At 36.8% G+C, this 26,663-nt stretch overlaps 2 protein-coding genes across 2 annotated transcripts; both read left to right on the top strand.

Moving 5' to 3' along the window:
* Positions 1 to 2,425: 2,425 nt before the first annotated feature.
* On the top strand, positions 2,426 to 14,723 carry LOC109240972 (preprotein translocase subunit SCY2, chloroplastic). The gene is made up of 15 exons (XM_019407666.1): positions 2,426 to 2,936; positions 4,460 to 4,981; positions 5,149 to 5,237; positions 6,037 to 6,116; positions 6,237 to 6,326; positions 7,697 to 7,788; positions 8,958 to 9,041; positions 9,308 to 9,449; positions 10,400 to 10,516; positions 10,749 to 10,878; positions 11,466 to 11,589; positions 11,691 to 11,797; positions 13,417 to 13,530; positions 13,610 to 13,810; positions 14,219 to 14,723. The coding sequence occupies exons 1-13, from the start codon at positions 2,873 to 2,875 to the stop codon at positions 13,504 to 13,506; spliced, it is 1,731 nt and encodes a 576-aa protein (XP_019263211.1). The 5' UTR covers positions 2,426 to 2,872; the 3' UTR covers positions 13,507 to 13,530; positions 13,610 to 13,810; positions 14,219 to 14,723.
* A 3,056-nt stretch (positions 14,724 to 17,779) lies between these two features.
* LOC109240971 lies at positions 17,780 to 21,308 on the top strand. Its single transcript, XM_019407664.1, has 7 exons — positions 17,780 to 18,059; positions 18,163 to 18,220; positions 18,883 to 19,179; positions 19,275 to 19,323; positions 19,412 to 19,506; positions 20,076 to 20,200; positions 21,224 to 21,308. The coding sequence occupies exons 1-7, from the start codon at positions 17,923 to 17,925 to the stop codon at positions 21,282 to 21,284; spliced, it is 822 nt and encodes a 273-aa protein (XP_019263209.1). The 5' UTR covers positions 17,780 to 17,922; the 3' UTR covers positions 21,285 to 21,308.
* Positions 21,309 to 26,663: the final 5,355 nt, after the last annotated feature.

The following is a 26,663-nucleotide window of genomic DNA, read 5'->3' as shown; positions in this document are numbered from 1 at the left end:
GTGAGAAACGGAGTTGGTTTGACGTGATTCGAACGTCCGGTTGAGAAATTAAAAGTTTTAAAGTTTTCTTGAAAATTTCATTTGATTGGTGCTAAATTCGTAGTTCTAGGTGTTATTTTGGCGATTTGATCGTGCGAGCAAGTTCGTATGATATTTTTAGAGATCAGGCACCGCAATTGCGATCTTTGAGAGATTCGCATTTGCGAGCTTCTCATCGCAGATGTGAAGAGGAGATGGGCCACACAGGTTTCGCAATTGCGAAACAAACTTCGCATTTGCGAAGTTGGTCTAGGGAGGGTAGCCTTCGCATTTGTGACGATTGTGTCGCATTGGCGGTCATCCAGTGTTCGCATTTACGAATATTTTCTCGCATTTGCGGACTATGCAGAAATGAGAAAGGGTTCACATTTGCGATGCTTCCTTCGCATTTGCGAAGCCCAGGTCGCAAATGCGACATCTGCAGCTGATGAAAAGAGACTTAGACGGGATTTTTCTCCCCATTCTTTAAATTTTCAAAACCTAAAACACAAGAGGTGATTTTTCCAAAGACCTTTTCTTCCCCAAATCATAGGTAAGTGATTCTAAACTAGTTTCTTTCAATCTTTCACTTTATTTTACATGATTTCAACCTAAAATATAAGGTGTTCATGGTGGAATTAGAGATTTTTGGGTAGAAACTAGGGATTTCAAAATTTGGGGATTTAGACCTCAAATTGAGGTTGGATTCCAAAACTAATTATATATCCGGACTCGGGGGTAAATGGGTAATCGGGTTTTGGTCTGAATTTCGGATTTGGACCAAGCGGGACGGGATGTTGACTTTTGTTGACTTTTTAAAAAATGGCTTAAATTGAATTCTTTGCAATCGTGGGTAGTTCCTAAGGCTTAAATTGAATCTTTTGGTTGGTAATTTACTAGATTTTATTGGTTCGGAGGCTTGTGTGAAGGGAAAAGCGTTGGTTTAGCTTTGAGTTGGCCGTTGGAGCGAGGTAAGTGTTGTGGTTAAGCTTGGCTTGAGGGATTAGTCTTATTTGCCTATTTGTTACGTGTTTGAATGTTAGGTACAACATATAGGTGAGGTGACGAGTACCTATGCGTTGTTGTCGAGTTATAGCATGCGAGTGTGTCCTATTCTTGTAATTGTTGCTTCTTTGATCCTATTATCCATGTTTAGAGTAGCTACTTGTTATGTTGAGCAATCTTATCATGTTTACGGACCTTGGCATTAATTGAGTATTGACTCAACGTTGAGGGTTGATATTGTGGAATCAAACGTTTAAGTAAGACTTGTTGTTGTCATTTCTATCTCCCTATTATTATTGCTCCTTGTTTTGGTGAGGGAGAGTGTTAATGCACGAAGGATGATGCCGTGCCATGTTATGAGAGAGGTAATGCACGAAGGGTGATGCCGTGCCGTTCCTATTTGATTAATATGGTGAGGATGAGAGTAAAAGCACGAAGGGTGATGCCGTGTAATTTCTTTTGCTATGGTTACTTGTCCTTATCTGTTCTAATTATATCGGTTGATCAAAGTTCTAGTTTTTGCTGTGATCCTTATTTTGTGATCCCCTCAGCATATCCCCTCCCAATGTTACCTGTCTTGTTTCCTTTATCACTGTTATTGACACACACACACACACACACGTCCGCAAACCCTGGAGTCTCTTCCTAGTCTTATTATTTTACTGTTTCTTTTCCTTCAAAACAGTATATTATCTTTCAGACTCTGTTTGTTGTAAATCGTAGTAGCTCGTGAGTTGTGACTCCAGATCCTAAATGTTTCAGATATTTTGGGTTTTATAATATTTCGGAAACTCTATTTAGCTTCTGTTTAGCTTAATTAATTCTGTTATTAAAAATTGGCTGAAGTTGATTTTGTGAATTCTCTAATGTTGGCTTGCCTAGCAAGTGAAATGTTATGCGCCATCACGGTCCCGAAGGTGGGAATTTAAGGTCGTGACAGCGTGTAATATATTGTAAAATATTTGCATCCAATAAAATATTTTTACCAAGTTAAATTACCGATTTCCCTTCATGTAATATTTTAATTTACAATACTAATTGAGTGTCTTATGATCTTATCTATACTTTTAAGCGGTGGATCCGAAAGCCCTCTAAAAGGCTTAAGAAGAAGGATTGGATGATCTACGGAATGAGAAACCGCAACAATTGCATGACCAAAGTCTTACATTTTCTCCAAATTACTATTTTACGGGTAATTGACATACGATTTTGTAAATTAATACTAGTTAAAAAGGACAACATAGACATCGGGAGGAAGAAAATCTTCATACTTAACGTTAGAAGGAGAATTGATTTTTTTAAAATTAAATAATTCGAAAGGAGATATGATTTTTATTATCGTCCTCTTCATTTTTTTAAAAACAGAAAAAAGATAACTCTCTTCAAACCGGGAAAAAAGAAAAGAAAAAGAAACCTCGAGGGAAAAATAGAAGACGGCAGTAATTACCCCCAAAGTCGCCCGCTCTTCTATCTTTGTCCCGCACCCTGCCTCTCGCCTTTCTTCTTGCTCTGTATCTTCACCTACAGCACTCTGAGTTGCTATCTCACACATTCTCAATTCCCACAAATCACAACTTACACAATCCAGAGAGTTTTCTTTCTTCGACTTCGTGCGAGTTTTCGAGCTCCTTTTGACTCTCCAGTTCCATAGGTCATAGGTGAAGCTCAGCCAAAAGAATTGCCGTGTTCAGAGATTTTGTACCCTTTCGTGGACTCTTTAGCTTTTCGCTTCGTGGAAAGTTTGACATGTGAATTCCTATGCTGGAGACGCTGCGTTAAGGATTGAGCAATTTTGATTTGGACGTGAGGAGCTGAGGGTTTCAGAGCAGTTTTTCATTGAAGTTGTGCTATGGAAGCCGCCATTCTCAGCTCTTGCACACCGCTTTCCACAACGGCGGACCTCAGGATTCGAGGCAAGTCTGTCTCCTTTTTTCTTTTTGCAACTTATTTGTTTCCAAATTAGTCACCCGTTCGTCTTTGCTGGATTCATCGTTAAAACTACAAAGACTTTCCAAACAAACGCCTTTGCCATCATTATTTCGTAATGTACTACTTCTTTTCTTTCTTGTTTTTCTGTTTCCTTCTCTATGTTTGTGTTTTTAGCATGTTAATTGTCCTCATTGTGATATGGGTGTCACTTGAATAAATTTCAAAGCTTATTTTCCAATTGAAGCATTGGTTGCTCTCCACGCGCGCCCGTGTGTGTGTGTGTGTGTCTGCACCAAAGAGAGCTTAGATAACTGATGACTATGTGGTGAGGAATGAGGGTTATGATTCAAATGGTTGAAGTGAGGTGTTTCTGAAGAAATGATGAGTACTTTGTAGTCTTAGAAGGCTGTATACATGGATGGCTTTACCATCCATCTCCCCTTCTTGTGAGTGTTTATGTTGGAAAGCATCTTCTTCGGTGTTGCATTCTCCTTGTATCAGTTGCATAAATTGTAAAGTCTGCAGTCTCCAAGAGGATGACCCAGTGTTGAGGCGTGAGAGTAACAACTTGGAGGTCCGAATTCCAGCTACCACTTGGTGTGAGTCCATGGTACAATTGCCTTTGCTATCTATGCTAGTGCACTGGACTAGCTGCTTGTTTAATTAGTCGAAGTGCGTGGCAAGCTGTCCATTACCAATACAACATAAATTAAATAAAAATTAAAGTCTCCATAACCATAAGATGATTTTCATTTACTCCGGCCAGAAGTAAATGTAAGAACTTTAAGCAAGATAAGAAGAAAGTTGAATAAAAACCTGTGTGTAAGCTTTCCAGTTTTTTACGCAAGGTTCAATGGGAGGAAAAATGCTTTTGCTTCGGGGGTCTATTGCCCCAATTGGTTTAGTTAGGAAATTTTTATGAGTATGGCCCTATCCCGTAAGCCTTTTATCGTCGGGAGCCCCTTCCATTTGGCCCAAGCTTTCTTTCGATTACACGAAACACAATAACTAGTCTTCTGTTAGGTCAAGGGTTCAAGACAAAATAAATAAATAAATAAATTTAAACGCATATGTACAGTGTAAATTGCAAAGCAGTTGATCTCTTTAATGACATACTCTTATCTAAGCGAAATTTGCAGGTTCTGTTTGGTTGATATTACTTTACTTGCTTGAGGGCGTTATCCTATAAATATAATTATATTTTCCAAGTAAAGCAGTTTTACAAGGGGATGTCATTATGTTAATACCTTCCTAGGAAAAGCAATTGTTAAGACTTGTAATTTTAGCGGTGAATTTTTCTTGATTTGAACTAGAGAATATATTTTAAATCTCTTGATTTTACTGTATACAGATTGTGGCAATATATAACTTGGGTTATGCGCCATTCTTAACAAACCTAAAGCATGTTTATTTGCTTCACCAGTCTCTCACTTGAGCTCTATATTTTGCTCTTTCTGGTAGAAACGCGTCTAAGACCAACTTTTTATTTTTAACTTTTGTCTAGCAGGAAAGTTTGCTGGATGTAATCTCCATTTCTATAATTTGCCATTGAACAGAACACACCTTCCTCTCAAGTTAAAATTTTCTGAATCGAGTAGAAGGCACTTTTCTTCACGAAAGGATCTGATGTTGTCTAATGGTAAGAAAGGATTATCCAGCTATTCCACCCATCAACTTGCAAGTGGCTATACAAGTATCAGGGCATCATCTGGAGAAACGCTGCATTATGGACAATCTTCACCAGTAAGTGAAGATGAGGGAGTGTCACCAACATCGACAGATGCCAATGACTTTGTATCCTTGCAGCCTAAGCAGAAGAAATTCAGAAATAGATTTTTGAACTTTGTAAGACTGGGTTCTGTCATTGATAATGCTGCTGAGTCTTTTTTCAAGAGTGAGATACGGAGAAGGCTGTTTGTGACTGCCATTCTAATTGTCATCAGTCGTATAGGATATTTCATTCCTCTTCCAGGATTTGACAGGAGGTTGATTCCAGAAGACTATCTCAGCTTTGTCTCGGGATCTGTTAGTAAGTTGTTTTTTCATCTAGACTTATACTTTCTTAGTTAATGGAGTTCAGTTTTGAAATGAGTTGGTTGTAGCGATCGGCTCTTCAGACGCTGAACGGGGACTTGGGAAGGGGTGAAAAGATGATTCTTTTTCTTCCATTGAATTATCAATAAACTGTCTTTGCAGATGAACTTGGTGATTCCACTCCCGAACTGAAACTCTCTCTTTTCCAACTTGGGGTCAGTCCTCAGATAGCAGCATCAATTCTTATGCAGGTCAGCTTACTTTCACCATATATAAAATTTTTGAACCAGGATAAGAACATTTTGCTGTACTCTTTTATTTTCCATGTTTCATAAGCTATTTTATTATGTGCAAAGAAGTTTTTTTTTCTTCACATCTTCTGCTTACATGAACATATTTGTAATGTTGGACCACCAGAGGGATATACCAGAATAGTTTTTCCCAAAATCTTTCTGTGGACCTACATCTGTATGTACTGTAGTATATAAATGTCAGGTGAAAAGAATGTACTGACTTTTGAACAGTGCACTGGCCTCGGGCATGTCTCGATTATAAAAAAAGTATATATTTCAGGTGAAAAATGTTGAAACAAGACATCTACCAAAGTGATTTCTAAAAGAGATTTAAGGAATCTTGGAGGAGGGTGTTGTCCGAGTTGGAGAAAAGTGAAAATAACAGCTAAACTTTTGTGCTGTTCAAGATAATAAGAAAAAGGTATTTGAACAATAATAATACTCACATCTAGTGACTGCACCATTGAAAACTACCTCAAGCATTCCTCCAACATCATTTCTATTTTATTGATCGTTGTCGATTTGCTTAGAGCATTCTTTTAAAGGGTTTTATTTAAAGGATTTTCATTGCGGTGGAACGGAATGCATTTTCTGTATAGTTGATTAGTACTATTGCTGAAAGAGCAAGTGATTCATGCGTCCTTCTGATTCAGTGGTTTGATAGGGACCAAGACATATGAAATTGTAGGATTCATCTTTCTGTTACATAATGCCTCAGTTTTGTGCTAAACTAGTGAATGCCAATTTCCCTGTTCAGGTACTATGTCATGTTCTTCCTTCTTTGGTAAAGCTGAGAAAAGAGGGCTTAGATGGGCATGAAAAGATCAAGAGTTATATGTATGTCTAGTTTTTTCATATCAACCAGTGAGATGGATTGTTCTTTTACTTTGGTGGTCAATTTCTTTGTTTTGTCATCAAAAACTTGCACAAGCTTATGAAACTTTGGATCTATTTTAGATGGTGGATCTCGCTTGGTTTTGCAATTTTGGAGGCTCTTATTCTCTCTTGTTACTCACTTCCATATTCGATATATGCTGCCAGTCATAGGTAAGAGAGGTACAAATTTTTCGTGTAATAATCAATTTACTTTTGCTATTTTCAATTTTCATTGCGCACAAAATGTCGCGGAGTATTATTTTTATTGCATAATGTGGGAGTTCATATTCCAGTGAAGTTTTAATTCTTTAAATTAGCTCCATTTCTTCTGTGCAAAACTGCAAAGTAGCCTTAAAGTTGTTTATTTTCTACCCCAGCTTTGGAAACTTAAATGACCTTTGGAAATTTTCAAATTTTGTTTTTTGATATTCCTAATTTGGAAAGAGAAGTGAATACTACTCTTGTTGTCTATTTACTTTAAGTTGATCTGTTTCTTAAGCACATTGTTCAATGTAAAACTTGAAAGTTATATTATTGAAAATTTAGAAAATGCTTAGAAGCACGTTAAGGCATGAAGTTGCAAATCCTAGTTTTTCCATTCCATCCCACATACCCATCTTAAAGTGTCGTCAATGTGTCGGTTTGAAGTATAGCATTGTTCTTGGCTCAATTAGAAAGAGCAAAGGAAGAGCTTGAAAATCTTCCACTGGAAGTATACCCGCTTTCTTCCTTGTATTTTGGTTTGAATTTTGACGTAAATCATTAAGGAGGTATATATCCTATTGATTTGAAAAAGGTGGATTGAATTGTGGTTAATTTGGTTCAAGAAGATTACTTTATTAAAGATAGTTACTGATTTATCTGCACATAGTGATCAAAAGCAACAATTGCATCTAGCTCGCTTAATTAATGGGATGCTATGATTGCGGCAAGTTTGGTATAAGGTTGCCCCCTCTTTATCTATTGAAAGTAGATAATAGTAATGCGACAGTTGTTTTTTGATCATTTTCTGACAAACTTTTCATTGACTTTTGATTGTTTTGACGTTCTCTTTTCATTTTTTGTTCACTCGGATGAGAAATACTCCTTGAAGATTTTTGATTTCTGAAGCTTGAAGCCTTCATCTGCTCTCTTAGTGCTGGTTTAAGTTGATGAAATCTTTCTTTTACTGATAAAAAGAGAGAGAAGATATTGGTATTTGGAATAATCAGCAAAATCAAACTTCCTTGTGGAATCGTTCTTCTTATGTGCTATTTGAAGATGAATCCGAGAGCCTTTTAGTAGCTTTTTTTTGGCGACTGAAAATGTTTTTCTGTATAAAGGCCTTCAGCATAATAGCATTGAATTGTTCTTGTTCCTTGAAATATTTAACGCCAATCATCTCTCATTGTTGAGAGGGTTTATAAAAGCTAAGTCTTGATACATAATTGTTCTCATCCCCGGTTGTTTGGGTCAAAGTTTCTTCTCATGCTGCTGATGTTTTATTTGCATAATGTTGGCTGAAATTAGTACCACTCTGAATCATCTTCATTTTGTTGCAGGGTTAAGCATGTGTTGATGACTTCATTCCTTTTAGTTTCTGGTGCAATGACTATGTCATGGATCTGTGACACAATAACAGAGTCTGGATTTGGTATTTGTTCCTTCTGTGCTTCTTTCTTTATCTTATTTTCTTTTCTTTCTTCCTTTCTTCCCTTTTTTCAAACGTGCCTTAAATTTCTAATTCTGCTTGTTTTTTCCCCCTATTTTAGGCATCTTTGCTGCTTGTTTGTCTTTTTTCATTTTTTTTTTTTTATTATTATTATTATTATTATTATTATTATTATTATTATTGCTGTTGTTGTTGACTTGTTGTTGTTATTGTTGTTGTTGTTGTTGTTGATGTTGTTGTTGTTGTTGTTGTTGTTATTACTATTATTAATATTACTACTATATTATTATTATTACCACTATTATTACTACTACTATTATTATTGTTGTTTTCATTATTATTCCTATTATTGTTATTATATTTTTTTTCCATCTCTCCCTTCACGTCATACTATTTTCCTCTGAGTAGTGCTTTGACTTTTCGATACTTGCCCATGCAATTCTTACTCTCTTAGTTTGACCTGGTGATGTGGCACGATTATTAGTAAAAGGGTTAAAAATGATTATCATTTTGTATTTACTGACACAACGTGTGGAATTCATTGTTAACTTTCGTAGATCTGGATATATAAAATAGTGACCAAGTTCCTAGTCCAAAAAAAGAAAGAAAGAGAAAAGAATGGAAACAGAGCTGGCCAGGAAAGAGTTAAAAGAAATGGCCGATGACCTAATGGCCGATGACCTTGAGATATGTGAAAGGTATTTAAAATTTATTTTAGGGAAAGGGGACTGCAAAAAGAAAACTAGGCCTGTTTGACTGAGACATATGGAATAGTAAACTAGTGGCATGATGACTCTTGTTTTCTCCGATGAAAGTTAGTATCACTGTCTGTTAAGAGTTGTTTTGGCATACTTTTGGGAGGTCCAATTATAATTCTTCTGTTTAAATCTGAGATTGTAGAAGTTTGAAGAATTATGTGCTTGACTGAAATTGGCCAATCCAACTAATTTGGTATAGACTTGGTTGATCTACTGATATATTTGAGGAATTATGTAACTGAAATTAGCTAACTCCAATTAACTTGGTAACGAGACTTAGTCGGTTGAATGATATAAGTTATAACTGAATGAAATTGAATTTGATTGATTCTTCCTTTTCTGTTTCCTTGCTCTTCCTTTTCATGTTTGCTGACCACTACTGGATGGTTTCAGGTCAAGGATCGACTTTGATTATTTGTGTGGGTATTCTCACTGGCTACACAGATACATTGCAGAAAATGTTAACTCAAATAGCTGGTGGGTTACAGATGAGACACTGTAGCCTCTTAATTCTTTCTGATCATTGTAATCAATTGGCAATTACATCAGCATGTTGTGTACGAGAATTGATTCTTTCTTTTGTCCTGAACCCATTTTTTACTTGTGTTGGAGTTTGGTCATGATCCGAAAATGGTTAGAAGTACATAACAAAAGAATTTGATAAACCAAAAAAAAAGAGGATTGAATAGTTCACTCCCTCTAAATTCTTGATTAAAGTTTCCTTTCATTCTTAACATACACAGGGAGTAGCGGGAGCTGGTGGCCTTATGTACTTGCTGTGCTAGGTGTTTTTACTGTTGTTACAATGTGGGCCGTCGTTGTGAGTGAAGGTTGCCGGAAAGTTAAGCTGCAATATTACGGTTTTAAAGTTGCTTCTGCTGCAAGGTGACTTGAACTCTGAATTGCTGATGATTTACATTTTCTTTTTGTCGGACGCCAGATTTTATGTTGCTGAATATTGTGAAAGCTTCATAGTAACAGCTGTATGCCTAATCCTCATGTAAATGTTGTTATGAGCTAAGATTTCGGGGAACTTATACAACATTATTTGAGTGATAACGGGAACTTGAGAACTTGCCAGTACTACAGTGAAATTTTATAATGGAATTTTTAGTACTGGTGGTAACTGGAGGTATATGTAGATTAGAAATTTCTTATCAAGGAATTATTGAGTAGCTCATATTAGTGACTAGTATGATATATGAATGCATCTAATCTTCCATAATATTTGTGTTTTCTTAAATCAAAGATTTCATGTGCATGCAATACTGAAGTAATTGCTTTCTCTTGCATGCCTGACCATGTGTAAGTGAGTGCGACTAATAAGAGCAGGGAGGTGTAATTGTACTCTGCCATATTTGGATGCACAAGCCATGTACTTTACCACCAAATGGAACGAGTTTATGACTGCTTGAATACGTAGCCTTTTAGGACAGGGTTGAACTATTGTTTCACTTGATTGATATTTCACAACTGGAAAAAAGGAATTTTGTTTGGTGTTCTGGATGATAAATCACTCAAGCATGTCTGGCTTGTGCCTGACATGTAAGTATGGATATGTACACACACACGCACATGCACATTCATCCATGTATGCAAACACATACATACAAAAAGAAACTCTCTAGTCGTGACTTGGGACACCCCGAATAATTGAGTTGGAAGCGACTTTGTTATTTGGCTTTGGAATTTGTTACAACTTATATTTGTACTATCTAGGAATGTAGAAGCTAGTTATCGTAGAATTTAGTTTCTTTTACCTACAGATATATATAGTACTCTTTTGTGAATATATTAATTATTGGCGTCTGATTTAAGCGACTCATCTTGAGCAGAGAAGATTCTCCAGTTCCGGAGGTGGAGCCCTATATACCATTCAACATAAATCCAGCAGGAATGCAGCCTATCCTTGTTACCTCCTATCTGTTGGCACTTCCCAACATCCTTGCAAGGTTACTTTATATTGAACTGAATTACTTTACAGTCACACCAGTACGTTAGTGATTCTTTGCTTATACTAAAACAAAAGAAAAGAACTTTAGTGGTTCTTTATCATTGTTTTAGGAGTAGGATCTTACCTACATTAGTGATTTGGAATTGGAATCAATATTGTCCCGCGCTTCAGTTGGCATAAGCTTTTTGAATTTTCAGCTACAGGTTTCTGACACGTACTTTCTTTGACAGTCTTCTTGGTTCAAGGTTTTGGGAACACATCAGAGACATTTTGAATCCTGACACTTCTCTTGGGGCAGATCCGTGGGTTTACTATACAGTTTATGCTTTCTTTGTCTTCCTCTTCAACATATTTGACATTGTAAGTCTGCCATTGACTTAACGTACAGAAAGTGGATTTTAAAATGTTGCTTCAATATTACTGCTTAATTGGATGATAGAACATCAGTGGAGTCAATTCAATAGGCTGGGTCCTTTTTAACAAGGATGTTGCTGGACTAAAACGTTTCTATCTAGTTCCTTGGATTGAAGTCCTCCAGTCATTAGGGAACCCAAAATAACAATTGGCCTAATAAGGTGAAATAATAAATAAAAGATACCCAGACATGCTGGTGACTTTATGATGTTCAGGGCAGATGTTGGCGAAACTAGAAATTGAACTCAACCTTTAAGAGTTGCTAATTAGGTAGCCAGGAGGTCCAAAAAGAATAGAAGACCACATAATGCTGAATTTTCTCTATTATTTTTCTCTGAATAAAAATAAGGGGAGAAAGAAGTAGTCTTTAGGAAAGATGATGTCACGTAGAGAAGTGACTAAAAACTGATTATCTGATGTCATTCTCATATCAATTTCTGGGCTTCTATCACTTGAAGAAAGAAAAGCCTTTGAAAGGTTTTCAGGGATATTCTCTCTTGCTCAGTTTTACTTAACAGTAAACTTGTGACCAGGCCAACATGCCAAAAGAAATTGCTGATTACTTAAACAAGATAGCTGCTAGAATTCCAAGTATAAAGCCTGGAAAAGCCACAATTGAATATCTGACAAAGATCCAAGCTTCAACACGGTTCTGGGGTGCAGATCTCTCTCTCTCTCTCTCTCTCTCTCAACCTCAATTTCTTCTTGTATGATTCAGTAACAGAAGATGCTTTTTTTTTTATTGCATTGTTGTGCAGGTGGTCTGCTATTAAGTGTTTTGGCCACCACATCCACCATTCTGGACCATAATTTGCGCCGTTTCAATGAAGGATATGCAATAGGATTGACATCAGTGCTAATAATTGTAAGTTCATGGTTTCAGTGCTTTCTGAACACAAACAGACATCGCGCGCGCGCGGCTATAGTCTCTCTAACCCAAAGGTTAAGGAAAAAAGAGGAACAAAATGAATGTGATGTGGATACCTCCTTAAACTTTTTGGCATCAATACTAATGATTGTATGTTCATGGTATTCAGGCATGTGTAGTTGCTTTCTGAACACACAAAAATCTCCCTCCCTCCCCCACCAATAGGATCCCTAGCCCTAAGGTTAAAGAAAAGGAAAAAAGAGGAATGAAAAGAATGTGATATGGATGCCTTTACTAAATCTTTTTAAGCCGATTTAATTAATAAATTCTTCTTCTTGCTTTTACACATCTTCCGAGGGTCTTCCGGAACTCTGCCTTCTTGAAGGTGGTAGGGGTTAGGTCTGCGTACATACTACCCTCCCCAGACCCCACTTGTAGGATTAGGGTCTGTTGTTGTTGTTGTTGCTTTAACACATCTTAATCTATTGGAGAAGTGAGCCAAAAAACAAAAGTCTATTGGAGAAGTGATTGAGAAGGATAACTACTTCTGTTATCTTTTGATGGTATTCGATAGTCTCTTTTATGCAACCAATAAGTTCTTGTTGGACAACCTCAGGTATGCCCTTGAAATTGCTCTCTTCTTGTTCCTAAGAGAAGTTAATTGTTTATCAGTTGTCCAGCGGAGGCATAAGCCTACTGCTGGATTGCTCTATAAGAGAATTGAATCTATATTTAGTCCGGCTGAAGTTCTCCCAATTTCACACCCCAAGTCCCTTGGTCCTTTTAACACGATTGGTACTCCATGAATTGGCCTGAGCCAACTGTGCACAATTATCTCTGGTCCTCCAAATAGCTCATTAGCCCTATTTTGGCCCTCCATGATACCATGTTTATGTGGTATGAATTCAAATCCTCGAAGTAGTTTTCTCTACAGCATCGGGGCTATCCAGGATCATAGCACGGTCAATCTCCTAGTCTTGACAATTCCTTCTAAGGGAATGTTCCTGTAGATATCTGCTCTATATTGTGGTATATATCAGATTGTTCCTGTAGTTATCTGCTCTGTATCGTGATATATATGCATCACGTTGTGAAGCTACCTTGTACTGGGAACTCATTCCCTCATCTTTCAGAAGGCTGTGACCTAGCCATGCATCAGGCCACAATTTAATCCTCTGTCCATTGCAATATCATAAGGTAATGTCTTTATATTGAGGATGGATTAGTCGAGTATTAAAATTTTCACTAGGCAGATCTGGTATTTTTACAACTGTTACAAAGGACTAATAGCAGTGGCAAGTATGACTTAACGGTAATGAGGTAATTCACATGATTTTCGAGTCCACAGTGAGGTGATATGTATTCCAAATAGCAAAGGAAGTAAACTGCAATTGAAACCACAAGGAGGTAGCATGAAATTAACCCATAAACTTATATAGGCAGAGTTCTTAACAAGCACAGATTCAAAGAGACTAATAATTCTTATGAAGTTGTCTGGCAGTTCTTCTTACCCTTAGTTGAAATCACTACTATTATACCTTGGAATGTGGTAGAATGGCTATTATCATTCAGATGTTAAGCTGAAACGTTTCTTCTTCCTGCCTTCTGCTTTGCAGGTGGGTTCAATCATTGAGTTGAGAAGATCTTATCAAGCATATAATGTAATGCCAAGTCTAAGTATGGCTTTGAAGCGGTATGGTGTATAAGATTGGAGGGTGGCTCTATTCAAGGTTGGTATATCTACTGTGTTCATACTTAGTTGGTCTGTGCTTTATGACTTATCTCATACTTTATTTGGTGCTTGTGCAGTAAAATGGGATTCAATTCTTGCTTGCATCATTGGTGCTGAGAATATTTTGCAGAGTCTAGGATCTTCTTGAGTGAAATCTTAACTACTGATCAACTTTTGAAATTTGGAAGATCCAAGATGTCTCGGTCTGCCAACTCCTCCGTGTCAAGACACAATTTCCATATGTAGCAAGTAAAATGTAGCCCATCCTTTGGCCGAAAGTAAATTATCTTATCCTTCTTCCTTTTTTTCCTGGTCACACTTAAGCTGTGCTATGCATGATTAAATGAGTTTTTGCAGAATTTGAAGTAACTGCATAACTTGAAACAGGAAAAACCATTTCTATCCACTAGCTTCACAATTTTTTTTTTTTTTTTGGTTTCCCATCCGGTGTCCGGTACCCACATTGGGGCCCGACTAAATCCGGATTCGCGCCGGGAAATACCACATTGGGGGGTAAAGCGCTCCCTAACAAAGGCGACTCCATACCTAAGGGGCTCGAACTCGAGACCTCTGGTTAAGGATGAAGGAGTCTAGCTTCACAAATTAGATTAGACTTACTACATGCATCCTTTTGAATTTTTGCTGATGACAACACAATTCATCTACTTCCTACATTGTATTTCCAGGATTAAGGATTAGCACGTGACCAGGACTGGCTTGAGCTGCAAATAACTGAAATTAAACAAAGAAAAGAGTGATGGGGAGAGGTTTATCAATTTATTCTGGAAGCATTATTTGGCTTTCTTACCTTCCAATGTTGACACAAACTAATGAACTTCTATCTGAGCATTAATAGAGTTCAAGATACCCGCAGAATATTTGTGCTCACAATTGTATATAATTACATTTTTTATATGTTCTAGATGGCCAAGATATGGCAAGAAGCAAGTCTATTCTTCTCTTGGCAAGCAAAAGATGATGTAATTTTGCTTTAATTTTGAGGGGTATGTTTAAAATCTTCTTTTGTTGGTTGAAAGGTGTGTGCATCAGAGTGTAAAATGTTTAACTACAGTTGCTCCTTGTAATTTGGCTGTGCAAACATTAATCAGCTTTCACGTTTGCATAAAATTGTTAAATTGGGTAAATCTGTACGCAAATGTTCCTTTCTATTTAATGTAGGAGTTGGAAACAGTGGAATGATGCATTACTTTGTATACTTATTTTTTGGCTAATGAAAAAGATTTAACTCCTTTATCTCAATGAAACTATTCTCGCTTAGTTTAAAGTGAATTAAGTTAAGGCGCTTATCTTAGCTTTATAAGTCTCTTTTCAGCTTTATATAATTAACAAAGCCAGTGAGTATCTTAACATCATAGAATAAAGCAGCACCTTCTTTTTTCTAATTTTTTTAAAGTTTTGGAGAAAGAAATTACAATTTAAACTTTAAGGTTAGATAACGGTCAGTTGATGAATCAAAGGGTTAGCTACACTCAATTTTTCATTTTCAATGAATTATTCTACACAATCAGTAGTCTTTACATTGGGGTTCTTGATTTTGCTCCAAATCCGAGCAAATTACTACCAAATTTAATAAGTTATCAATCAACAAAACCAAAATAATCGCCAAGAATGCTTTAGAGCCCATTTGGATGAGCTTATTTTAAGGCCCCGTTTGGCCATGAGTTTTGCCAAAATAAATTTGAGATTTATTTTCAAAACTCGTGTTTGGTCATAAATTTTGCCATATTTTGGCCAAATCCCAAATCGCAAATTTCAAATCCAAAAATCAGCTATTGAGCTGAATTTGGGCAAAATCCCAAAACTTGAGAATTATATACATGTTTTTCCAAAATAAAGTTGAAAAATATGTTTTGAAAACGTATGTCCAAACACATTTTCATCTTCAAACCAAACTTCACCCAAATTAGATTTTTCAAAATAAATTTGGGATCTATGGCCAAACGCTAGCTAAGTGACTTTCAAGCCAAAATAGCTTTTAAGCCATAAGTTAGGAATTCTAGCTTTTAACTTTTGGTTTGTTTTTGTCATTTGAACTTAAAAACAAGTGCTTAAAAGCATTTTTTTTACTTTATCCAAACATTACAAAATAGCTTAAAAATAGTTATAACAAGCCAATCCAAAAGGCACTTACTTCTCAAGATACATATAAATAAGATATTGCGTCTTTTAAGACTTTTTCTCACTTATAGTGAAGGTACCAAAAATAATATCTTTATATGTAATGCTATTACCCAAATGTTTTATTTTTCTTTAAGTTAAGGAACAATGAAGATTGATCCACAAGAGATATCAGTGCTCTATAATTATTTTGTGATTACCAATGTCTTGACTTCAAAATTCCAAGACATTTTTGTTCAAACCCTTCCTTACAGGAAAAAAAGGAGAGCCTTTATTCAACTGAACCGAAGTAATTTGGAAGAGAAATCGTGCAGAACCCTAATTCATAGGAGAGAGAAAGGAGAGCCTTTATTCAACTGGATGGGATGTTTTCTCTTTACAAAATAAGCTCTCTCTATTATGACTAAACTAACAACTAGGTAAATTTATATACAAGTAAGAAATGTTATTTTTACAAAGAGCGGTTACAAATATAAATACAAGACAAATGAATACTTTCGGGTCCAGTCAAGGTGGATCTGTGGTCTTCTTATGGGCCGGACCATCTTGGGCTCCAACAAACTCACAAGGGATATTTTTAAAAATAGCAAGATTTACAACTGGTCGTTCAAAAATAGCCCAATTTCAAAAGTAATCGAAATTGAGCCACTTTTTATGTAAAGATAAATCTGAACGAAAACACTGTTCAAAACCCGGAAAATACTCCAGTATATTATGCTGGAGTTCCAGCATTAAGTATACTTGAACTCCAGCATATTATACTGGAGTTCCAGGATAGTATGCTGGAACTCCAGCATAATATGATGGAGTTCCAGCATAAATACACTAGAACTCCAGCATAATATACTGGAGTTCCAGCAAGTATAATTGTCCAGTATAATATACTGGAGTTTGGAGCAGGGACGGCCCGACGAATTTTGTGGCCTAAAGCCAAATTTTATGAGGGGCCTTAGCTTTTTAATTATTTTTATTATTTATTTGAAGTTTATTTTAGCTTTTCTCAGATACAAAGTTATTAATAATTTTCTTATAATCAATAACACCTAATAAGTATTTCTCAATTGACAATATAGCTAATCCATTTAACCTTTCTTGTGACATTGTTGTTCTTAGGTAAGATTTTTTCAATTTTAATTTTGAAAACTTATTTCTGCTGAAGCAACGGTAACATGAGTTATGAATATTATTCCATAAGCAATTTAGGCATTTGGAAAAGAATTAAATCTTTCTATTTGATTAAGTGTATCAATTGAACTGTTATGTTCTAATTGTACTATTTTCCTTAATACTTTTAATTCAGAAAATAAATCTAAACTATCAATATTGAATTTATTATTATGCTTAAGGAATATTCAAGATTAAGGCAGTATTTTTTCAAATTTCCAACATCTAGTGATCTTAGTTTTTACTGTCAAATAGAAAACCAAAAATATTTTCATATGCTTTGAATTGTTCAAATCTATTTTGAAGTGAAAAAATAGCGTTGTCTAGTATGTATAAAAGTAATCAACTCTAAAGGACTCTTCGAAAGATTTTGAGATTCATTATTAACATTCGTATCAAATTGTTACTTCCTATATATCACATGTTTCTTACGAAATTCGGGTTCGATATTCAATTCAAGTGCAATTTCGTTGGTAGAAATCATAGTAGTTGTAAATCTTTCTTCTCTATATTTGTTAAATAAAGAAATCAAACTTTTTCACTTTATAGAACTCTTTTTTAAATTTATACATAGTCTATTAGGTGTAACAAAAAAGGGGCCCCCACAAATATGGGGCCTAAAGCAGTTGCTTTACTTGCTTTATGGAAGGGCCGCCCCTGATTTGGAGCACCAGTGCTCCAGTCTCCAGTATATTATACTGGAGCCAGCAAAGTATACCGGTCCAGCATAATATGCTGGAGTTCATACACAAGTGCACCGGACTTCAGTATATTATGCTGAACCGGTCTCTATTGCAGCAAAACGGTGGCTATTTTTCATTGACTTGATAAACGCTGGCTATTTTTGATTGACCAGTCCGAAAACTGGCTATACCGTGAAATTTTGGCACTCACAAGAGATATCAGTGCTCTATACCAGTGTCTTGACTTCAAAATTCCAAGACTTCAAACCTTTCCTTACATGAGAAAAATAATAATTTAATTGGGGAATATATTGGAAAATCGGAGCCAAAACTCGGACCAGCGCGCTAAAGTGCTAATTTGAATTTACATTGCCCAAATCAAATCAGACGACTATAGAGAGCTGATGGAAAGGGAAGGAGAAAGTGAAGTAGGTTTCACAGACATCGAAACAATCTCAGATACTCTCAACAGCTCTATCAGATTCCATCTTGTTGTTGACATCTTAGGTTTCGTCCTCTATATGCACCAGCAAATCCCTTCGTAAGTAGTACAAAATTTGATTTTTTGTTCATATTTTTATGTTGTTTGCTTCTCTGGTGCTGCTCTAATTGATCGCCTGTGTGTTGTTTGTTTAAATGCGCAGCATACTGCAGGATCTCACTCTAGAATATGATGTATTGAACACTGAATTTGCGGAACTGGTGAGGGAACCATAGCATTTACTTTAAAGTATGCTGCTCTTTTTGGAGCGGGATTGTGATATTTTCCAAGTCTGATTTTTAAATTCACGGAAAGATAATGTAGTAAATGGAAAAAACAAAATTAATTTTTATCTACTTTTGGTAAATCAAAACAAAATTAAAGTAATACTTACTAGTTTAAGTTTTGAAGTATGTTATGAACAAAAATGGTGTCTAATACTAGAGATATGTTTTCACAGATGGACATAGGTTTTTGGCTTATGAATTAGCGAGTTTTGGCTTTATAAATGTTGCTGGATATTGAAAGTTGTAAGGTACATATACGGAATAAGTCCACTGCAACAATTATCTTTCACTGGCTTTCTATTCTACATTACCCGAATCAAGAAATATTATAAACTTTCTTGTTAGTTAGATAGTTTGATTTCTTGTTTAGAAATCTAATTCTGTTAGTGTATAATGTACTTAGGTTTCAGGTCATATTGTATCCTAGAGCATTTTTGCAGAACTCTGCTTGAACTCCAATAACAATCGATAGAAGAGAATTTAGTTGTAAGGAAAGAGACATTGCAACTTGCTTTTGAAACCATTGTTCTGTTCGTAACCATCTTTTGTGGTACTCGTATCTCTTGCTCTATGACCTAGTACTGGCTTTCCTTTAGGAGACAGCTCTTTTACAAGCAGAAACGGGCCCTTCACGTAGAAAGCATGCCGCCAGGAAGAGGGAGGTCAGGATGGGAATAAGAAGACTAGATAAGTTAATGAACACTATATCTAGTCTCAAGACTGCTCTTCAATTGATGATCACGGAATTTCCTGCTATTCAAAGGGTTGTTCTGATTCTTGGGCCTAGTCCTTTGCGCCCGCTACATGTGTATGAGCTCTGCTTTTCGCATGAAACGGCAGCCTCAGGAGGAGATTTTACTAGGAATCGAGTTGTGGAAGCACTTTCAAAGAAGGTTTCTTCTTTTGTTTATTTATGTTACATCTCACATTTCTATATATATCGATATATTTCTATTGTGCATGAATTTGGGTTTCTGTTTTTACACAGGCTATTCGGGTCTTAATTTCAAAGGGTGCAGGATCTACCTCCACTGCTGGTATTTTATTGGCAATTACTATCTATTAGTGATACAACAAAAAAGATATACTTGCTGGGGATTCATTGCTAGTCTCATATCCTTTTAGGTCCAACCAAGTTGTTCCTATTGGTTCAAGCTCCTTCTTCAATCAACTTGCCTTTGCATTTTCTTCCAAAGAGGGATTTTAGGTACAGCAAAAAGGTATATTCCCAGAGGTTGTTCCCTTGAATTCTAAATTGTTGTGATTCGGTTCTGGGGATGCATAATCTCCTGGTAGACATTCTTGATGGTAATTCAGATGTTTATCAATATTAGCTGGTTCAGCTGTGCTCTTCAATTATTGATCATCTTCAAGCTTCCGTAATACCAATCTGATGAGAATGAAATCTTTCCTGAGCTGGTGCTTTGCATATAGAAGCTCCCTTCTAATTTCTCCCCTTCTTTTCGTCATTTTCTTTGCCTAGCAATGATAATGCTGGTTGACTGATTTATATCCCCTCTCTTCCCCAGTTCATTACGAATACATCTTACAAAATTTGAAACAATAGCTGAACTGATGTGAGCTAGAGATGGACGTTGAAGTTCCTATTAGCTTTTAATAAATAACAATCTTCCGTTGAGAGTCTAGTATGTGCTTTTTTTTTATCAAGGGCCTAACATGACATCTAACTTCATTATTCAGAGCCTTGTATTTATGAAGCATCACGATGATACACTATTTTGCTTCTATAAATGCTTTGCTGACAAGCATTTAACATGCGGTGGTGCAGATAGTGCCTTTGAAATTGCGGTTTAGTTGTAGAAGCAAAAATCTTGAAAGAGAAGCATGTGCTGATGATGCTCAAACTGCTAAAGCAATCACATCGCATAGTTCTAAACTCGAAGACAATATCTGGTACTTTCAGTTTTCAGTCCGTGATAACTCTATATCTTTTGTCCTTTTTTATATGTTTGTGTTTTCTTGATCTATCCTTCTCATTGACACTGCTATTCAGAAATCTGCCTACAAAAGGAAAAGAGAATTCAAGCTTTCATTCAGTATGTTTTATGCTTCAAAAAATGGGGAGTTCGAAGGGTTTTTATCAACTCTCATCACTAAGATTTCAGTTTCACTATTTTCTGCGCAGATTGTCATTCATATTGAAATATAGTGAATCAAAGAACTTATGATGCTCTAGCTAAAAAGGCAGTTAAATTGTTTACTGGGGATCTAATACTGCTTGCCATCTTAGCTTTCGTCATAAATACTTCATTTGTTGTTTTAATGTTTTTTTCCAAGGTTTGGCATCCTGGGACATACTTTAGTTCATTGACACTAAAATGAGATGGTATGAGGGGAAAAAATGCACTATAGTAGGTCGGCATCATGTATAAAGTTGAGCACAATGTGTATAAATCATGTTTTAACATTTGAACTTTTTTTTTACACCTGCAACGGTGGGATTTGAGTTTTTGGCCCTTTCTAAAAGCCTAAGTGAAAAAATAGAGGCTTTGATCAGTTTTGAATCCAAACCAAAGTTTTTATTTGTATGGTCATAGCGATGTTTAGAAGTTATTCGCTATAGACTGACAGTCCTGTTAGTTGTACCATTGGGTAGTGCAGCAGTTGTTGCAATTTCTGTTTGAGTCAGTATTAAATATTCCTCGGCCTGCCTCCTGAAATTGTGTGAAATTGACATTTCCGAACTACTGGGGACCCTGAAGAGTGTCCATGTAATTATCAGTTAGATCAGGGAAGCAGCTGCAATGGCTTTTTATATGCTTAATAGTTTTTCCATGTTATGTTTATTTCTACCTCAAATTTTAGGCAAAGATAAAGTTGGGCAAAGGGAACTGCTGAGAATAGAATACTCTACTGTACATTGGCAGGTTCCATGTGTGCTAATTCTTAATGGTTTTAGCTTCAATGACTTGTCAGGTTTCAGTGTCGGTATATTATCAAGGGCTTGGCTTCCAGGACTTCGCCAACTGAAGAGTGAGGACGGCTTCCTTCTTCCTTAACCCCCCCCCCCCCCCCCCCCCTAAAAAAAAAAAACCCAGAGGCTGCCTTCATAGTACATGATCCTTGATAGGAAAGTAAGGAGGTCGAGAATTAGGGTAGTAGAGTAGGTAGTGTAGAGTGTTCATGACATTAGTATTGGCACGCAGTCTCGTTTTCTGTTGGTAGTAGGTTTTTATGACTAACCGTTGTTTTCTTCCATTGCTGATCACTTTATTGCCTTGTTATGTTATTCTGCTTTTATATGGCTTTTTGATACTGTCTATTCTTGCCTATATTTTTATTAATGTGGTACTTATACTATCTTGAGCCGAGGGTCTATTGGAAACAACCTCTCTATCCTCACAAGGTAGGGTAAGGTATGCGTACACACTACCCTCCTCAGACCCCATGATGTGAGATAATACTAGGTATGTTGTTGTTGTTGTTGCCTTCATAGTACACATGTATTCTTGTAACATAATTGATGTTGATAGTGACTTCGACCTTATCATGCTTTTTCCTTAACCTTCCTTTTTCCTAATTTGAATGTACTAATGTTGACCTATACTTACAAGTGATGAACCTGACTTGAAGAGATCGTTTCTGGTGGCGCACCTTCAGCGTATAATTGAGTTTGTGTGCTCTCTCCAATAGAATTGTTTAAGTAATTAAATATTCATAGGTACTCCAGATAAATATAACAATAGTAACTAGTCTGGTTCATATTGCCGGTACTGACATCGTGATAAAAAAATTGAGACTGAAATATATGTTTTAGTTGCATTACTACTAGTCTACTAGCCATTCCCAAACGGTCTCGACAGTGAATCTAAGGCTAGAATTTCATAATAATGTGCTAGAAAAGTTAGCTTTCGTAGAAATAGAATATCATATCCTAGAGGTGCAAGAACCCTATTCGTATGTATCAAATTGAGGATTCAATCTGCATACAACTTGTAGGGTCAATTGGTTTTGTGGCTCTTTACAAACTTGTTTTTTAGTTTTATGACCCAACCTCTTTTTTTACACTAGAGATTTATTTTACACGAGAGATTTATTTTACACGTAAGAGATCTGTCTTTTACACATAAGACATCTAAAAATATTATTTTCTTAAATTGTAAAGTCTAAAGGGACATGATGTACAAATAACACCAACAATGTTGTAGTAGAGCATCTTGATACACTCTTTCTTTTTAATAGTACAAGCAACTGAAAATTTTCATTGGAATGTCAACTAATAGTGCTGGTACAACATTTGTTTATAGAATTAAAAATAGGATACAATTTGAAATTAAAATCATATAGACTCTTTTGAAAATAAATCATACAGTAGCAAGGTTGTTTGTATTGCCACAAGAGTAATTCACACTTAACATAATAGGATACGTGAGAAAGAGGAAAAAAGGTAAAGCTAAAAGAATTTTGCAGAACAAAAAGCAGTGGGAGGTGCAGTTTATAGATAAGGGACGTCAAAGGCGGTGTATAAAATTTAATAGGTCATTGGCTTCAGTTCATTCTATATACAGTGTATAAAATTTAATATATAGTATGTAAGTTTCACCTACCGTTATAAAGAATTAATCATTAGAATCTTAAATTCGTCTCTAGACACGTACAAAAATCAATCAAGAAAACTCTGAACAAGAGGGTTGGGAGGGACTAGGAGCAAGCCTAGTGCCAGAATAAACGACCCAATAGTCAACTTCTGGATTCTGTCTGACATAAAATCTCCTACTTGTTTTTTTCTTTTATATTTTGACCGACTGTTGGCCAAACAACACTCTTAAATAATTTTCAACTAGAATCTTTTACGCCCCCTCCCCAAAAAGAAAAGTGGAAGAAGAAACTTTATAAATTTGTCAAAGAAAAAGACAGAAAAAATATGATTTGATAAACAAGACAAAAGGGTAAGATGACGAGGCTAGTGAGCCCTCATCCATGGATAGAGAACGGGGAAGGAACAAAGTTAGTGACTCAGTGAGTGATAAGTTTGTAGTATGGATAGGAAAATGTCCAATTTTTTTGTTTTTTTATTGTAGTATTCGGAATGTCTGAACTGTGCCACCCGTTATACTTTCCACAATGTCTTTGACGTCAGCAAATCGTTTAATATTTGACTTGTCATTAACAAATCTTCAGCGTAATATTAGTGGATTTCATATTTTTTTTTTTTTCAAATTTATCTCTAAAATCTTTAGATTTTCCTTTCCTAATAGACCAATAAACTGTGCTTTAACTTTTGATCATAATTTAAAATTACTCATATATTTGTGTTTCATTAGAGATCAATTGAAAATAAGACTTCTTTCTAATGAGACAGATAATATTAGACTAAAGGTTAGATAAATTGCAGAATTATTCAATTTCAGATAGCTCATACGTGTTAAAAGATGAGCCTAATATATTAAAAATACTAGTAATACATAGAGACTCTAAATTTTGAATTTGTCTTTGAGCTTGTATGGGTCAAAATCAGATCAAAGAAATTCGGTACGCGGAGATAACAGGCCAAGGTCGGACAGTCATCAATAAGGCCGAGGTCGGTGATGAAACAACTAATTTGCTTTGGAATCCTTAAAGGGAATATTCTACTGAATATTCACTCTAAATTGTACTTTTTTAGGATTTTCTATGGATACCCCCTTATAAATAGGAGGGGAGGACTTCCCAAAAAGGGGGCCCTCTCTCTCTCCCTCTCTAGAAAACATGTAAACACTCCTCTTTAAAGAGATCAGAGGATCTGTGATCCCGGACCTTCATGAGATCCAAAAAGGGTCCTAAGGTTCTCATATTTGTCTTATCATTCATCTTTATCAAATGGAAGAGGATCCGCCTCACTCAAGATTGGGTGACTCTTTTCCTTTATTTACATTTTATTGCCATTTAATGTTACTTAATGCATCTCTTTATGCTATTAAATCTGGCCGTAATCACTGCCAGTACATATACTCAGCTATGTTTTTCTATTCGTATTATTCATTTCGGATCTAGAATTAATTATCCTTAACTAGGATTTACCCTCATCATCATCATTAATTGATTTAATAAAAAAAGTTTCGATATCTCTTGGTCAAACAATTTGGCGCCGTTTGTGAAAATTTTCTAGTTAAAATTTTAGTTTCCTCTAGATCTAAAATTCGATTCTAGCAAGTTCTTAGAGTAGCGTCGCTGTTTGGGATTGCTGCACAAAAAGAGGATCAAAATCTATCCAGATCCAGATCTAGCCGAAAATGGAAAAATTCCGGCGATTACAGTGATCTCATTCTTATTTGACTATGTACGGATTTATCATTATTACCCTCCCACTCATAGACTAAACAGATCTCTCACAATTACCCAAAATTCCTTAAAACAAACATGACTAGTAATTAATTTTGCTACGAAAAGGAAATTTCTTCAACCCCATTTGCTCCCATAAGATGAAAGATATCCTTTTTCTCTTTCGCTTTCATTGTGCAGAAATTGTATCCGGTTGCAAAAGATTAAGTATACAAGCTATGGTTCTTGAAGTTAATATATCTTCACCTCATATGAGGTCACAGACGCAAACTGCATTTTCAACTTCATCATCATTAAAAAGACAACATTCACGAGGTGATGAATCTGGGAGCTGTTCGACTCTACTCCAGCGTCACCGCTTCCTGCTACCTGCGCTTGCCCTCCTAGCATTTCTTTGCACTAGATCAAATCGAGGTAACGAATTATTTTATTTGGTTTAACTAACTATTTTTCTAAGCTGGATAGAAGAAGGAGCACTCTCCCAGATGCGCGAACAGGAAACGCCTCATATTCTCCAACGTAAGCAAAATTAAGCAAACTGGGACTCACCCAGGAAACACACAAAAGCAAACTGGGACTCACCCAGAAGACGCAGAAGCTAAGCGAAACTGGGACTCACCTAGAGGATACCCGAAATTCTCCAAAAACTGGCACTCACCCAAAGGACGCCCGAAACTCTCCAAAAATTGGGACTCACCCAGAGGACGCCGGAAACTCTCCAAAAACTGGGACTCACGACGGGTTAATATTTCGACCAGCTCGAAATAACACCCCTATGGCCAAGGGCCATCGCCAAAAAAGAAGAGTTCGACCCCGTTCGAACCACGACGGGTTAACATCTCGACAAGCTTGAAATAACACCCCGCGGCCAAGGGCCATCGCCAAAAAAGAAGAGTTCGACTTCGTTCGAACCACGACGGGTTAATATTTCGACCAGCTCGAAATAATACCCCTACAGCCAAGGGCCATCGCAAAAAGAAGAAGAGTTCGACTTTGTTCGAACCACGACGGGTTAATATTTCGACCAGCTCAAAATAACACCCCGACGGCAAAGGGCCATCACCAAAAAAGAAGAGTTCGGCCTCGTTCGAACCACGACGGGTTAACATTTCGACCAGCTCGAAATAACACCCTGATGGCCAAGGGCCATCGCCAAAAAAAAAGAAGACTTCGACCTCGTTCGAACCACGACGGGTTAACATTTCGACCAGCTCAAAATAACACCCCGACGGCCAAGGGCCATCGCCAAAAAAGAAGAGTTCGACCTCGTTCGAACCACGACGAGTTAACATTTCGACCAGCTCGAAATAACACCCCGACGGCCAAGGGCCATCGCCAAAAAAAAGAAGAGTTTGACTTCGTTCGAACCACGATGGTTTAACATTTCGACCAGCTCGAAATAACACGCTGGCGGCCAAGGGCCATCGCCAAAAAAGAAGAGTTTGACCTCGTTCGAACCACAACGGGTTAACATTTCGACCAGCTCGAAATAACACCTCGACGGCTAAGGGCCATCGCCAAAAAAGAAGAGTTCGACTTCGTTCGAACCACGATGGGTTAACATTTCGACCAACTCGAAATAACACCCCTACGGCCAAGGGCCATCGTCAAAAAAGAAGAGTTCGACATTGTTCAAACCACGACGGGTTAACATTTCGACCAGCTCGAAATAAGACCCCGACGGCCAAGGGCCATCGCCAAAAAAGAAGAGTTCGACTTCGTTCGAACCACAACAGGTTAATATTTTGACCAGCTCGAAATAACACCCCGACGGCCAAGGGCCATCGCCAAAAAAAAAGAGTTCGACTTCGTTCGAACCACGACGGGTTAACATTTCGAGCAGCTCAAAATAACACCCCGACAACCAAGGGCCATCGCCAAAAACGAAGAGTTCGACCTCGTTCGAACCATGACGAGTAAACATTTCGACCAGCTCAAAATAACACCCCGACGGCCAAGGGCCATCGCCAAAAAAAAAGAAGAGTTCGACCTCGTTCGAACCACGACGGGTTAACATTTCGACCAGCTCAAAATAACACCCCGACGGCCAAGGGCCATCGCCAAAAAAAGAAGATATCGACCTCGTTCGGACCAC

Source organism: Nicotiana attenuata, unplaced genomic scaffold (assembly GCF_001879085.1).
Source record: "Nicotiana attenuata strain UT unplaced genomic scaffold, NIATTr2, whole genome shotgun sequence".
Classification (NCBI taxonomy): Eukaryota; Viridiplantae; Streptophyta; class Magnoliopsida; order Solanales; family Solanaceae; genus Nicotiana; species Nicotiana attenuata.
The sequence above is the reverse complement of the archived record's forward strand: the minus strand, read 5'-3'. Positions and strand labels throughout refer to the sequence as shown.